Raw genomic sequence first — 15,014 nt, 5'->3', positions numbered from 1 at the left:
GGGTCCAGCCGCGGTAACCGCCCACTCCAACTCCCTCCTCCGCCTCCCCCTCCCCCTCCGACTCCAAAACTCCTCATGCTCCTCCAAACACTGCATCTCCGTCTCCCGTTCCATAACCTTCCCCCTCCCCCTCTGTCCCCCCAACGCCATCCACCTCTCCCACCCAGCCACAAACCTCACCATCTCCCCATAAAACCTCACTCTCTTCACAGTCAAGCGTCCCACCCTCCTCTCCTCCCTCCCCTCCCAAGCTTTCCCCCACCGCTCCACAAATTCCGCCCACCTAGGCAACTGCACCCACTCCTCCTTTTGTCTACCCCCCATGAGCAAATAAACCTGTTGACATCGACTGTGGTCCAAACTCCCGGGGCAATCCGTCAAGATGGTCAACCTGTTCGCGTTGGTAATCCGCTGCATAAACGGCATGTCGAACGGGGCTCGATAGGCAATAATCTCATCTGCTGTGAGGGTGGGATTACCGTAGCGGTAGCGTGCGAGCCGGAGGAGCAAGAGCTGTGAGTGTTTGGCGTAGACGCGCCAGGCTTGGGGGCAGGCCCGGAGGAAGTTGGAGAGGGTTGTTGCTGAGGGGATGGCTTCTAGGATGTGAAGGAGGAGTTCTGGGGCGAGGGTGGAGAGGGTTGGGGTTGGGGTTGTTGTTGGCGAGGGAGAAGAGGGTGGGGGTGTCATTTCGGCGGCTTGTTCGGTTGTGGTCATGATTCTTAGCCGCTGAAAGAAATGGTAAAAGATTGTTTGTATCGACCGCAGTTCTTGGGGATATGCTGCGCGGGTGTGTGTTGATGGGCGGTGATGTGAAAGAGACGAGGTTGACTGTGGAACCTTGCAGCAAAAAGTTTTTCAGGGTTCAAAAACCGCCAAATGCGATTGCTGCAACAGTTCTGAAAGAGGGATTATAAAAGAACGAACGGGAACTGGAAGTCAAGGGGAATTTAAACCGATTTTTGGTTCTGTTTAAAACTTTGTTCTGTGCCTGGATTTGAGTTTATTTCACACGAGACGGCGCCACCCATAACCCTCCACCGCCGCAAAACACAAAATCTGGTGGGCGACATTTCGCAACAAACCTAGATAACAATCACCACATCGAAGCAAAAGAGACGTGTACTTTGCAAAAACACTGGCGGCGTAATTTTCCGCAGTATACAAGAATGCCCAAACTCAGGCAAGTAATCCACCCGACAAACTCCAACAACCCAACCTTGCTAGTATACAAACAGAAATGGCCTCATATACAATAAAGCACCGCCTCATTCAGCAAAGAAAACCAACCCTTGACATCAGTCATGATAGCTGCCTCACAGCCTTTGCGTGAATTCGTGGAGCCAAGAAATGCTTCAACCATTCCTCAAACCCTGTCCTTCTCACCAAACACACCAGTCCCCTGCTTCCCCTCGGCATCCAGACCATCCAGCTCACCCCCCGTGTTGAGCACAAACTCCTCCTTGTCAATGTGCTGAAAGGTAAAGTAGAAAAGCACCGTCATCACAGCCCCAACCATGGTCGGACCAGCAAACACCCAAATCAGGTTGGGGTCCTTGATCGCAGGCGAAGACGCCAACCCAACAGCTGCCGACACGCCAACCATCATCAGGTTGAGACTCGAAACGAGACCCTTCATGTTCTTGGGCGACCGGCTGTACGCAATGCCATACGACGTGACATTGACAAAGATCTCCGAGATGGCGTTCACGATGACAGGGATGGAATACCACAGGTATGAGACCTGGGAGACTGTTACCGAGCCCTCAGGGAGAATGTCTGCGCATGTCGTGGCGTTGAACCCGCACGGCGATGTCTTGTAGGCGTAATACTGGAGGATGGCGAAGCCCGATGATCCCACGGTGCAGAGAGCGAAACCAAACGTCATACGGCTGATAGGCCCCCATGAAATTCCGCGTTTTTGCAGGAAGGGATAGACGAGATGATTCATCACCGGCACCACTGCAGGCTTGTATTAGAAGGCGTGATACTTGCTCATGGCAAGAAGGGCGACACTTACTGATTACAATACTAATGGAATTCAGATTGTCCAGCAGATCATTGGGAAGACCCTTAGTATCCAGACTGGCAGACAAGGCATTGGCTGCGGCGCCAATGCCACTACCGTTGATGTAGTATATGGGCGTAAAGGCAAAGATACCGCAGGCCTGGAATGTTCGACGGACGTCGTCCACGAAGTTGTCGTCATACCCATAATGCTTTGTGCTGCCAGCAGCAAGACGCACACTTGGCTTGCCCTGGTTCCAGAACCCGCTACGCCCGATGCTGGTGATACCACCATGGCGAAGGCAGTCGCCCAAGACCTTGAACACGTTGCCTAGATCCGAACCGCCGGCCTGTTGCTTGATGAGCCTGGGGTTGAGGTACCACAGGAGCGGGGGAAGCATCAGGTACAAGATTGTGGGAATCAAGTACGCAGCCCAGTAACCGACCAGCTTGGCGAGGTAGGTGGTGGGAACACCGAAGCAAGCACCAATGTTGATCAGGAGATAGAACCACAGCATGACGCTGTTAATAGAAGCCTCGGGGTCCACGATGACCCTCTCGCCGTTCTGCTCAATCACATGTGCGACCTTGTGTGGACTTTGATCCATGACCATTGGGGAGATGTTGGGTTTGAACTGGGCTAGAAGTGTGTCAGTGAGGGGGCAAACGTGTACTCGGTTGGTTACCTATCTGTACTCACCAGCTCCGATGGCCAACATGTACAAAGACAGGGCAAACGGGACCATAGCCTTGCCCGCCATGAGAACAGGTGGGAGTGAGGACAAAACCATCATGACATGGGCGACACCGCAGATGCCCACGCCCCAGCAAACCATCTTGAACCGGCCATACTTGGCATCGGCCATCCAACCGAACAGCACCGGCAGAGTGTAGGCCATCATCTTGAAGGCCTCGGTCATGGCGCTGGCAACAACAGAACCCTGACCAAGCGCACCGGCGGTGTACAGCGAACCAGGAGCCGTGGCACCAGTGCCGTTTCCATCAGGGGGAAGAGGCGCGCGGATGAAGTTCTTGTAGACTTGATTGCAGCCGTAGTAAGAGGCGCGTTCGGCGAATTCGACAGCGCAGAGCAGGTAGCAGGTGTTGGGCATCTTCCCGGCAACGCGACGTAAGGTCCGCTTCTCCTCCTCGGTGGGCAGCACCAGGCCGTTGACCGTCTCTCTGACCTGTTCCGAAGAGGGCTCATAGTTGGGGATTGTTGTGATCCCGGTTGACTTCTTGTGTACGTCTCGGACCGGGGCCATACAGGTGGCAGCTGTCGTGGCGCTATCCGCTGTTGGGTTGGCTGTCAGTTTTATTTCCCTTGTGAAATACAGGAATAGAAAATAGTGAATAACATACCCATTCTGCTTGTCGGTATCGATTATCGTCTTTGTTTGTTTGCAGCGAATATGGAAGCGGAGGAGGAGTTCGGCCGAGAAGGTGCGAGTGGTGTTTGGGCGGAGGGATTGGGGCTTGTCAGGACAGGTTCCTGCCTCGAGTTAAGACGACTTGAGCAGATAGGAAAGCGCACGTTTTTCTGTGGTCCGGTGGGACGCTTCTTCGTGTCTTGCTCCTGCTGTGTCGGCCTTGAAGAGGTGGGTAGGTACAGGTTGCACCTTCCACAAGTCAACAACAACAGACAACAGCGGGGTCATATCAACTCTCAGGAAAGTGCGATTCCTGTCTCCCTTGGCCTTATCTAAGGTTTGGCCATCGGTTGCGACATAACTGATTCATTCAGCCCGTCTAGGTAGATAAGCGTCAGATTTCATGTGGAGATTGAGGAAGTGGAACTTGGGGATTTCCGATACGCCTGTCCTCCGGTCAGAAGACATAGGCAGAGATTCACAAACAGCATGGTTCTCAATATATGTGTCCATATATCTGCTACAAAACTATACTCCAACCTCCAGCAATAACCGCAACGATACTGCATCCTTCCCGCATTTACATTCCCCCGGTATCATCATAGAACTACAAGAAAACTCCCTTTGCCACCCCAGACTCCGTTCCCATGCAGAAGAAATGGGTACCATCCTGCGGCACCGTGCCGCTAATGCAATGCTAAATAAAAGTACAAAGCCACCAGAAAAACTACGCCTGAAATTGATGCATGTTCCCCCTTTTTCCCGTCCTGGTTTTGTTGCAAAGCGATGAAAGATAGCAGAAAATCTCCGTTTTCTTAGCTTGGAGAGGATAAAGGCCCTCAAAAGACCAAGTTAATCAACCCCATACCCCTCTGCCGATCCGGACCCCCTCCTCTCCTTCCCTTTCCCCTTGTCCGTCGGAGGCTCTGGCTCTAGCTCCTCGGGCTGTTCGATACTCTCCATGGTAAAGCCCGACCCCAAGACCTCCATATCGATGTCGTCTTGCTCGACAAAATCACCAGCAGCCCAACTCTGAGGAGTGCTAGTGGGCGCAGACGTGCGACGGGGAGGATAGCTTGGTTCGGCGAACGCCGGAGCGGAGGATGGTCTGAACCTGCTGGCGGTGTATCTCCCTCTTGGAAACCCTCGATGGGATGGAGTGGAGGTCGGGGCAGGGTACACGGCGCTGGTGTAGGATTGGGTGCTGCTCGGGGTGCTTGGTGGCTCATAATGGATGGAGGAAGCACCACCGCGGCGAGCAACGCCCAATTCCACAGGTGGTAGCGAAGCTGGGGAGGGGTGAGAGCTTGACGAACGCAACGAAGGTGCCAATGGTCGGAGCGGAGAGGAGGCTGTTTCACTGGCGGTGTAGCGCGAGCCGGTTTCTTCGTCGTCAATGTCCATGCTGGCCTCAGAATGAGGAGCCGAGACCATTATAGGGCCAGGAGACGGACCAGGAACCTCTGGATGCGGAGGGCAACCACGATCTTCGAGGTACTTGACGATGCTTTTCCCCTTGCCGGTCAAGTATCCGAGCCGGTCCTGTTTGCTGGCATCGACGTCCAAACGATCGTAGCCAGGGAGGTCGTCGCCCTTCCAGCACTGGTACCCCTTCCGGGTTGGGCCAAATGTCATGACCAACGACTTTCGAGGAGGCATGACGTCTATCATTTCTACGTCGAGTTCCGGTTTTGGGGACCGCTCGTTAAAGTCGAGGTCGAAGCCAAAGTCGGCATGATCCTTGATCTCCGCTCCATGAGGGGAACCAAGAAGCCGCGCCGTAGCTTGGTCAATCAGCATGTCCTTTGTCGTTGAGATCGCCTTCCACACCCTCACCTCCTTCTCCAGCGCCGCCGTTTTGATCTTTTCAGCCCTGACACGCATGATGAGAGCCCGGATCGCGTCATCAATCCTCTCGTGCTCTGCTTCTAGGTCTCTAATCATTTTGTAGAGGCCTTCTTTCTTCAGAGACTTGAGTTTGCAATCTGGAAACGGCTCAGCTCGGAGGGCCATGGGGAGGACTATGGCCACATCTGCAGTGGGTTCCCTGGAGCAGAGGAAGTTAGCAAAGAATAAATACAAACCAAAGAGACAAAGGAGAGGGTCAACAAACATGGAAGAAACTCCATTTCCATCTTTTCTGGGGATGTCACCAGCGGACTGGATCTCTCTGGCCTTTTGCAGCATGTCTTTGACCACTGGGTCGATCGTGCTCCCCGCTTCCATCAAGTTGGACAACACGGCTGGGTCCATGCAGCCCTCCGCTGCCTTGGACAACTGGCTGTTCAGGTCTTCCACGGTGAGCTGAAACTTAGCCAACTGCCCTCTGCTGGATTCCAGTTGCCGGAGTGTCTCATTCTTTTGCCGAGAGACAGTCTGTAACTGTATCTGCAACTCCTCAACCTTCTGCCGACATCTCTCCAACTCCCTGGACGCCTCCTCATGTTGAGCCTTGGCATCCCTAAGTTTAGGCGCCCATTCGCTCTCCATGTGCGCAAATTCCGGGTCGTCCCCTTCCTCAAGGGCCTTCTCCCGTCTTCTGAAAAAGTCGGCGTCGTCTTCAGCCTGAAGCAGCGCGGCCTTGGTTGCTTCGAGAGTATGCAACGCCTGGTCCCTTTCCGCGCCTAGCTTGTTCATATGCGTACACAATGTCTTGTTACTCTCCGCCAGTTTCGCCCGCTCGTGGGTGAGGTCGTTGTATTGGTTGAAGAGCCGGTCGAGTTGCTCCTTGGCTGAGGCCAACTCCATATCTTTCTGCTGGATCTGACTCTCGAGATGGGCGGTATGGGATTGGATAGCGGCTTGGTTGCCGGGTCTATTGCCGGGATGTAGCTGGGCTTGGAGCTCGGCAATGGTAGCTTGCATTGCCTGTATGGTTTGTGACTGACCAGCCACTTCTGTGTCGAGCTGGATAATGGTTGCCTCATTCTGCTTGATCGTCTCCAGATTCTTGTCATCCTGCGCCTTGTGCCTCTGAAGCTCCTCCTGCGCTTGCACCCTCTGCGCCTCGCCCTCAATCGCCCAGTTTTGGCAGGCGGCGAGTTCAACTTCGAGATCCTTGACTTTCTCTTCGAGATGGGCGATTTGCTCACCCTTGGTGGCGAGTTGGTTCTTGAGCGATGTGACGTAAGCGCGAGACATGTCAGATGCCTTTTTTGACGACTCAAGCTTGCCAGCCTGGCGTTGGTACATGTCTCTGTGCCCATTCGCATCTTTGACAGCCTCGTCTCTCTCTGATTGAACGCGAGAAAGCTGCTCATTGACGCTCTGGAGAGTGGCTTTCAGTGTCTCCATCTCGGGTGCTGCTTCAGACCTGAGGCGGGTCAACTCGTCTTCGAGACTCGCGATCACGGTCTCCATCATTTCCTTTTCTTGATCAAAGGCTTGTCTCTGTTGTTCAAGTCTCGCTTCACACTCACCAGCCCTCTCTTGCTGCTGTCTCAACTCAGCCTCTGACTCAACAAGTTGCCGCTGTTGACGAGCCAGTTCCTCCTCCAAACCTTCGACGCGTGCGTTGGCCTCGTCCTCCTTCTCCCAGACAGACCTGAGATTACTTCCAAAATTCTTCTTTTCTTGCTGGTCTTTGTAGTAATTAGTCCGGAACCCCTCGCACTCCTTCTCAGCCTTGTCGAGCCGTTGCTTCAGAGTCTCAATCTCGTGCTCAGAGTCTTTAAGTCTGACCCTCAGTGACTCTGCCTCAAGGTCCGGAAGCTTGTTCTTGTCCTTGTTTGCGCCTCCAGAGCTGTCGCTCTCGCTGGTAGCGACGACCTGGTCTTTCAGATCCTGCATGATTGTGCCGTTGACAAAGAGGGTGGTGCGAGCATTGTCGAGGGACGCCTGGCCGTTAGCCACTTGCTTTTTGAAGTCTTCAATGGCAATGTTGAGCTCAGCCATGGAGGTCTTGTCTTCCTCCGATTGTGATCGGGCGACTTCCAGCTCGTGTTGTTTGTAGGCGAGTTGGCTCTTGAGATCCGCGATGGTAGCTCGGGCTTCAGAAAGCTCTGTGCCCTGGGTAGAGCACCATTGGCGCTGCGCATCCAGCTCTTGTTTTTTCGAGGTAAGCTCCTGACTCTGTGCGGCGAGCTGCTGGTTCAAATTGTCGATGGTAACCTGATTCTCGGCTAGGGTCGTGTGGAGATTCTTTACGGTCGCTTGCTCAGCCTCCAGGTTGAGAGTAAGCTGGTCGATACTAATCTTGTGCTGGGCTACCGCAGCACGCTCCTCAACGAGAGCTGCCTTGTTAGTCTTGACTTCCTCCCTGAGTTCCTTGATCTCGTCGTGCTGGTGGACGACAGTGCTCCTCGCCTTGGCGAGATTGACTGTGAAGTCGGCGACCTCTCGCTTGAGCGTATCGGTACCACCGCAGCTGGTGCATGGCTTAGCTGGTCCTTGCGAAGCTTGCTGCTGCCCGTTGGCATTTTGCTGGACCGGCCCGATACCAGTTGAAGAATTCTTCGCGGCCGTTTGCCGGTTCTCTTCAATGATCGCGCGGAGCGAGGCTATCTCTGCATCCTTCTTCGCCGTGATCATCCCGAAATTAGCCATCCTCACCCTCAACTTCTCATTTTCATCTTGCGTCTCATGTACCCGTGCAGCCAGCTGGGTAACTGTGTCGTTCTGGTGAAACGGGGCAGGAGGCGTCCGAAAACCACTGGCAGGAAGTGCAGCGCTGGCAGCAGCGAAGGGAGTTCGATCGGTCCGGGAAACAGACGAGGAAGCAATTCTCTTCGTGGCTGGACTAGTGTTGGGGGTGTCGACGTAACTAACGTTTCTTTTCTGGGAAGCGGCCTTACCGTCCTCCTCCTCCTCGTCTTCGTCGTCGGAAATGAGCGAGACATAGGTTTTATTGTTGTTGGGTCGAGGGGGGCAATCGTCTTCCTCGTCATCGCGGCCGTTGTTGCTGCTGTTAGAGGGCTTGTTCTGCCACATCCATCCGCGGTTTCCATTTCCACTTTGTCGGCGGGCGTTACTCCGCGGGTAGCGTGCGTTGCTTGCCATCTGTGAGGTTGCGATCAGCTGGTGAAGCGGTTAGGGATAATCAATTGTAAAAATGTGTGAAAAGAAAATATCTGTGGGTTTAGATGTGTAGCTGGGTGGGCAGGGAATCCGGAGGAGAGAGGCAGGGAAGGATTTGTGGAAGAGGTGATGGCTGGGAGGAAAAGAGCGTGATAGAAGTGTACGCCGACAAAATCAACTAATGGCAGGCAATCGCAGGCAGGAGCAGGTAAAAGGAAAGTTTGCAGCGTCAAGTGACTTGTAGAAAGTAAAATTAGACGATGAGGCTGGTGCTCAGGTAGTTCCAGGCTTCCAGAAACTGTCAGGATGTAGGGTGCAGGAGGAAGGCCGAGGTGATGAATGTCAATACTCGGTGATTCCACAGGAAAGAGAAGGCAACTTACAATTTGACAACAGCTGGAACCGCGTCGCTCTCTTGCTTGGGCAGGAGCTAGTGGTGAAGTTGATGCTTGTAGATGGGCGGGTTTTGGGAAGCACAATTTTCAAACTTCTTGCCTGTTGATTCGTAGTTGGCCGAACCTGTTGACTTTGGGCGAGGGTGATGTAGGTAAAAAAATAACAAAGTTGGCAACACTTGGTTGGTTTGTGGGAACCCAAGTTGAAGTTGCAAATGGTAAGGATAACGTCGAGAGCAACTGGCTTGACAACTGGGTGTTGAATAGATTGGCGAGAAGTTTCTAGCCTCGACAAAAGCTCAGCTGTACCCCAGTTTAATTGGCGATAAGATGACTGGTAGAATACCGCTGTTCATCTCTTTGCAGAAACCGACTGCTGATGACCTGTTGACAGAAAGCCTTTGGGCATGTTCGAAAGGCATTTTCTGCTCTCAAAAACACTGGATATCAATATAAAAAGACCGAAGCCAGGTGAAACACGAACCTTGTTCCTTGAAGTTGTAGTCACAGGACATCTTTAGTCCTAATCACATCAGATGGAAGTCAATATGAAAAGATGCTTCCTCTTGATGACCCTGGCCAACTACGTATTCAGCCCTACTTGTACCAAGGAATAGAAATAGCAGAAAGGGGTTCTTGAGAAGGACGTTACAGACCCGTGGGTTTTAACTCCTCATTTTTGACCTGATCTTGACTTAAGGCTGGAAGAATCTCAAAGCACAGCCGTGATAGAAAGTGCCCCTACAGTGAGCTGAGGCTGTTAAACAGATCAAACGAAAGGTGAATGTGCTAGTTATGCCAACAGATTGTGCCTAGAGTTTTATCAGCGACCAGTTCAACAATCACAAGAGCTCTTATTATGCTACCAGATAAGGTATCTGATGTTAAAGGGTGCCTTGTAAGTTTAAGTCTTTCCTTATGTTCACAAAGTATTGTGAGGTAGTAGTAGCCTTGGATCTTCAGAAATATCACCACATTTTCGCTCACAGTTCGATGACTCGATTCTTCACAAATACCAAGTCTCTCATGTGGTGGGTAGGTAACTCGAAGGATATTCCCTAGATCAGCTGAGACAAATAGTGTTGAAATTCAAAGTGATCCCAGCGAATCATGCCGTCCCACTTATTCAGCCCCCTGTCTGCTCGCCAGTCATCACCTCGACGGCCAGTGATGGTGGGCTTTCCACCAATGCACTGCAACGCTAGACGTGCTCACATGCATAGTCTTCGGCTGTTGGTTTGTGATTGTCGTTCGTTTCGCTTGTTTGGGTCAAGTCATTGTGGTGTTATGGCCGAGAAAGAGAACCACCTCAGCTGCGGGGTTCAAAAGGGTCGTGATGCCCAAGTTTACTTTCCCTGTCATTTATCTTTCATGAATTTCTTTCATCATCTTTTATCTCTTGTGTAACCCAAAGAGCATCCCTCTTTGTCGTTGTGAGCAACATTCGCCCAAAATGCCCATTGACTTCCACCTGTCCGCTTCCCAGAAGGGAACCTATCAAGCTGCCCGGTCTTTGGCCCGCAATTTGCTGATGCCAGCCCGGCAAACCTATCTTCAACACCCACCCAACTCCCCTCTACGCTTCCAATCAACACAACCCACTTATGCCGCCGCGGTTTCTGCGGGGATTCTCAAGGGCCAAATCTCCCCTGCTCATGGAGGCACTGGCGGCACCCTCATTGAATCCGCCATCCTAGTAGAAGAATGCTACTCCGTCGAACCCTCCGCCGCGCTCACCATCTTCGCCACTGGTCTCGGCCTCACACCCATCAACCTCGCTGCTGGACCTCAGCACGCAGAATTCCTTGCCCCTTTCCTCAGTGGTGAAGGTAGCCCCCTTGCGTCTCTGGTCTTTTCCGAACCAGGTGGCGTAGCCAATGCCCTTGAAAAGGGCGCGCCAGGGTTCCAAACAACCGCCCGGCTGGAAGGAGATGAGTGGGTCATCAACGGAGAAAAGATGTGGGCTACTAACTGCGCAGGCTGGGATTTCAAGGGGTGTGACCTTGCTTGTGTCGTTTGCAGAGATGCTACTACTCCGTTGGAAGAAGGACAAGATCCAGAAAACAAGGTGATGATCATTTTGGTTACGAGGGCTGATTTGGATAGGAATGGAGAGGGAAGCTTTGAAGTGTTGAGACATGTGGCTACACCGGGACATACGAGTGTATCGGGACCTCACGTAAGGTATACTAATGTCAGAGTTCCGACGAAAAATGTACTTTGTCCGGCCGGACAGGGAGCAAAGGTAGCGTTTGGAGCCTTTGATGGGAGCGCTGTTTTGGTGGGGGCAATGGGGGTTGGCTTGATGAGGGCTGCTTTTGATGCTGCGCTAAAATTTGCCAAGGAGGACAACAGAGGAGGGGCAGTGCCACTGCTGGAGAGGCAGGCTTTTGCGGATCTGTTGAGCGGGGTAAAGATACAGACTGAAGCTGCGAGAGCACTGACATGGAAGGCTGCTCACGCTATGGAGAATGGACCGGGTGACTATGATGCCAGGAGGGAACTGGCTCTGGCGGCCAAGGTGTTTTGCAGTGAGGCGGCTGTTAAGGCTTGTACGGATGTGATCAATGCAGTCGGGATGTAAGTGTTCCTTCACTGGTCACAGCGATGAAGTGAAGGACAGCTGCTAAATTTGGGGTTCAGCTCGGCATACGACCTCCAAAGGCCATTCTCGGACCTCCTAAACACAGCTGTGGTGTTGCCGATCTTTGATGGTGGAAATGTTGGAATTCGTAGGCGCCATTTGTGAGTCAGCTAGCTTTATCTCCATGAGTTTAGGGTCAACTAACAGAACCATAGACAGCAGTTAATGCTGAAACCAACGTACGATGCCTGGTCATCAACGTATGGTAGTTTTCCTTGACCCGGCTGCAGGATTGAAAGTAGGTGGCCAGTCGCATAAGGTGATTTCTGATGAAAAAAAGGCAGTCCAAAGGTCATACTGTTGGCTGAACTGAAGACGCCCAACTCTCGGCTAATCTGTTTGTCTGACACTTTCGGCAGAGGAGAAGTCCGGCTGTTGTGTGGTAGCTGGTAGGAGTCAATAATGAATGTATATCCCGAGCTATCGCCCTCCAACCTTTGCTGCGCATTGCTGTCACAGAATACATCAAGGGTTTCAATATCTCGTGAAGCCATCAGCACGACAGTCCGAAAAATGCCTGACTTGGGATACAAGCAGCTAGATGAAATTATTGAAAGATAAGGCCTTCTGTAGTGGCGTCGGGTTGTCATGCAACAGTAAAAACACCAGCCAAGGAAAGTCTGGTCAGCCTTAGACCGAGGTGGAGTAGATGACCCATCTTGGACGTATTTAACCCCTTACTCTTTCATTCAACGCAATCAATCCTCTGCTTCGAATAATGTAATTGAGAACTTTCACAATCCTGGTCAAAACATATTCAGCATATGTCGGTGCCGATAAAGGAACACTGGGAACAGGCGCCAATCCTCAGGGTTAAGGGGTTTTGTGTATAGTCGTCACTCCGGTTCCGTCTGGGACTGTTCGTCAGGCTCGTCTCCTGAATCAGGCGGGAGGTTGACACCCGAAGAACCTCCATATTTGAACCTAAGGGGCTTGGCTAGGCGAGCCAGCGTCTCAGGCCAGTGGCCGAGCGGTCCTGCTTCGTTGCGGAACGACCGATAAAGGCGCTGGTGAGCGCTAGGGACTGCGGAGAGGTATAAGAACGCGTATGAAAGTCTGGTGGTGTCAAGCTATCCAGTCTGTTCTGCTCACCAAAAAAGACCTTGGGAGCAACTGGCTGATCTGCCAGGACCCAAGCATACCATTTCCCTCGGTTCATCACTATATCACGTCTTTCGTGAGCCCGACAAGCATGATCTCGAGTATGCTGAAAGATGTGGTTATGAGGCTTGATTGACTAAGATACCTAACTAAGAGTATTTGACACAGATGGGATGTTGGCTTAATATATGCTGAGTGACCTCCTAACAGCCCTGAATACCCCCATGAAACCCATGTACCGATGCATTGCTCTCCTGGGGTCATGATCCTATTCTTGAGCAAAGTACATTCATGAATCCGGTGACTTGGATGCGAGAAACTTTCTATTCTATTGTATTTAGTAAGCTGTTCTTGGGGCATGAACAAGCTGAACAGTCAAAAGTTAGTCAACGAAAGGCTGGAGCGAATGTAGTTGAAAGTGGAGATATGTCAGAGTTAAGGAGTGGCAAGATCGAAAGATGGATAAGATAAGAGGAATTTGTTTTTCGGCACCCACCCACTTGGAAGTGTTAAGGTGCCTTAGGTAGCAACCCTTCGGCCCCTTCCACACTCACATAGCAAGTTAGCAAGGTTAACTATATTCTGTGTTTACTTTGCAGTGCTAGGTTCTTTTGTCCACTGTGTCGGCCTTCATTTAATTGTTGGATATTCCTAGCAGAGGTGGACATGAATGACCTCTGCTCTCTTTCTCACGGATGCATCGCATCGCATCTCGTACCCTGCCAAACCGGCAGGAATTCGAACTCGAGGATAATCAGAAAGAGGCTGACTGCCCGACGCACAGGAATACTGGCAAACAGGCGCGTCCGGATTGATCACATGCACAGCGCCGGGACATGTGTCCCCATCAACTCCGAACGCTGCTGTTTTCGCCAAATCATCACCAGGTGTCAGAGTAGCATCACTGGGAGGTACGTGCTTTCTATCAGCGTCCTTTGGCTCTGTGTTTAATCTCTAACAAGCAAGACCTATCCAGCTACGTCTCAGAAGGTTTCCCGTTTGCCACGATGCCGACCACCGAACGAGTCATGCGTTACAAATCTGAATCAATTTTGCCAACCTTCGCCAAGTAGGAAGAGATGTCTTACCGTGCCAAACTGCTTGCCAAGGGACATGAAGTGGCTTGTAGGTTGAATGCTTCTATTTGAGGGATTAGGTCGACATTAACAAGACACATAATCAACAACCGAACAAAAAATGCTATAGATAACATCAACATCACCCTCTATTTGATCCCCAGCAGCTCTGCCTTTCTCCTCTGGAGCCAACCCTCCCCTGTCGTCGATTGCTGGCACTTCCCTGCTACAGAAGAATTTCAAACCGGACTCAAAACTTTCGAAATCAACAGACTTGACTCACAGCGTTTCGACCCCATTGCCCGGCTCGCCTCTGTTCCGGTGGTTACATCTAGGGTGAAATTTCACGTGGAGCAGGAGGTCGCACATCGACGGTCAGCAATTTTATAAAGACACCACCAGCTCGCATTCCGATCCTCCCTCTCCTTGTCCTCAGCCCATCCCGCACATCTCTCATCTCCTTTTTCCTCCACACACCCTTCGAGTCTGGCACTCAATCCCACCCTTTGTCTTGACTGCCGGTCAGCCATTCGTTTTCGTTGCAGCTTTGACTGCTTGTTCACACGATACACCCTTTTTAACTCCAACTTTTTTAGCACCTCAACACACCAACAAGCGTCAATTCTGGCAATTCGACCTACCTGATTCCAACATGAGGATTACTTCCGTTATTGTGCTTGCCGCAGCGCTGGGCGCCTACGCTGCTCCTCAGGCCCTCAACACCAGGGATGTTACGACCGATGGGGTCTCCGCTAGAGGAGTGGCCCTTGGTGACGGAAGAGTTGCACTCCCTGCAGTGCAGCCCGGTAGCCGCACCCGCCGAGGCAGTAGTAGCAAGGCTGCTCGCTCTCTGGATGATATAATCGAGGCCCGTAGTCCCCAACGTGCACCACCACCACCACCATCACGTGGCGGAGCACCTCCCCCCCCTCAAACAGGAGGCGGTGGCGGTCGAGGTGGTGCTCCCCCTCCTCCCAACGGAGGCGGTCGGGGTGGTGCCCCCCCTCCTCCCAACGGAGGCGGTCAATTCGGAGTAACCCCAGGTGGTGGCTTCAATGGCGGTGCACCCCCACAACCTACTGGAGGTCGTGGTGGTGAAAGACAGTTCAGACGTGCCGAAGTTTCAACCTCTGACGATGTTGACTCGGACTTTGTTGAAGGAGAGACACTCGCCCTCACCGAAGCCAATCTCGCAGCAAGGGATGCAGAGCTCGAAGCACGGGACTTCAGCGACAATGACTCCGTCTTCTTCCGCCGATGACAACACCAATTCGGTTTTCCTCTGACACTCTCTCGTTTTCTGTTGAAAACCCAACGTGGGGGTAACCCCGCTGGGATTCAACCGCGGACCCCCCATTCAAAACCCCCTCCCCCCCCCTCCTTCAAAAACCCCCCTCCCCTTCACCGG

General features: G+C 52.3%; 4 protein-coding genes across 4 annotated transcripts; 2 read left to right on the top strand and 2 right to left on the bottom strand.

Annotated features, from left to right (window-relative positions):
* Positions 1–1,363: 1,363 nt before the first annotated feature.
* PODANS_5_6360 (uncharacterized protein) lies at positions 1,364–3,269 on the bottom strand (the record flags this gene model as incomplete). Its single annotated transcript, XM_001905103.1, has 3 exons — positions 1,364–1,959; positions 2,018–2,644; positions 2,705–3,269. 3 exons carry the CDS (start codon positions 3,267–3,269, stop codon positions 1,364–1,366), a joined length of 1,788 nt encoding a protein of 595 aa, XP_001905138.1.
* A 957-nt stretch (positions 3,270–4,226) lies between these two features.
* Positions 4,227–8,372, bottom strand: PODANS_5_6350 (uncharacterized protein; the record flags this gene model as incomplete). Its single annotated transcript, XM_001905102.1, has 1 exon — positions 4,227–8,372. One exon carries the CDS (start codon positions 8,370–8,372, stop codon positions 4,227–4,229), a length of 4,146 nt encoding a protein of 1,381 aa, XP_001905137.1.
* Positions 8,373–10,238: 1,866 nt separating this feature from the next.
* On the top strand, positions 10,239–11,648 carry PODANS_5_6340 (uncharacterized protein; the record flags this gene model as incomplete). The annotated part of the gene is made up of 3 exons (XM_001905101.1): positions 10,239–11,365; positions 11,429–11,530; positions 11,585–11,648. The coding sequence occupies 3 exons, from the start codon at positions 10,239–10,241 to the stop codon at positions 11,646–11,648; spliced, it is 1,293 nt and encodes a 430-aa protein (XP_001905136.1).
* A 2,610-nt stretch (positions 11,649–14,258) lies between these two features.
* Positions 14,259–14,867, top strand: PODANS_5_6337 (uncharacterized protein; the record flags this gene model as incomplete). The annotated part of the gene is made up of 1 exon (XM_001905100.1): positions 14,259–14,867. One exon carries the CDS (start codon positions 14,259–14,261, stop codon positions 14,865–14,867), a length of 609 nt encoding a protein of 202 aa, XP_001905135.1.
* Between the last annotated feature and the right edge of the window lie 147 nt (positions 14,868–15,014).

The sequence above is a fragment of the Podospora anserina genome, chromosome 5 (assembly GCF_000226545.1).
Source record: "Podospora anserina S mat+ genomic DNA chromosome 5, supercontig 8".
NCBI classification, from domain to species: Eukaryota; Fungi; Ascomycota; class Sordariomycetes; order Sordariales; family Podosporaceae; genus Podospora; species Podospora anserina.
The sequence above is the reverse complement of the archived record's forward strand: the minus strand, read 5'-3'. Positions and strand labels throughout refer to the sequence as shown.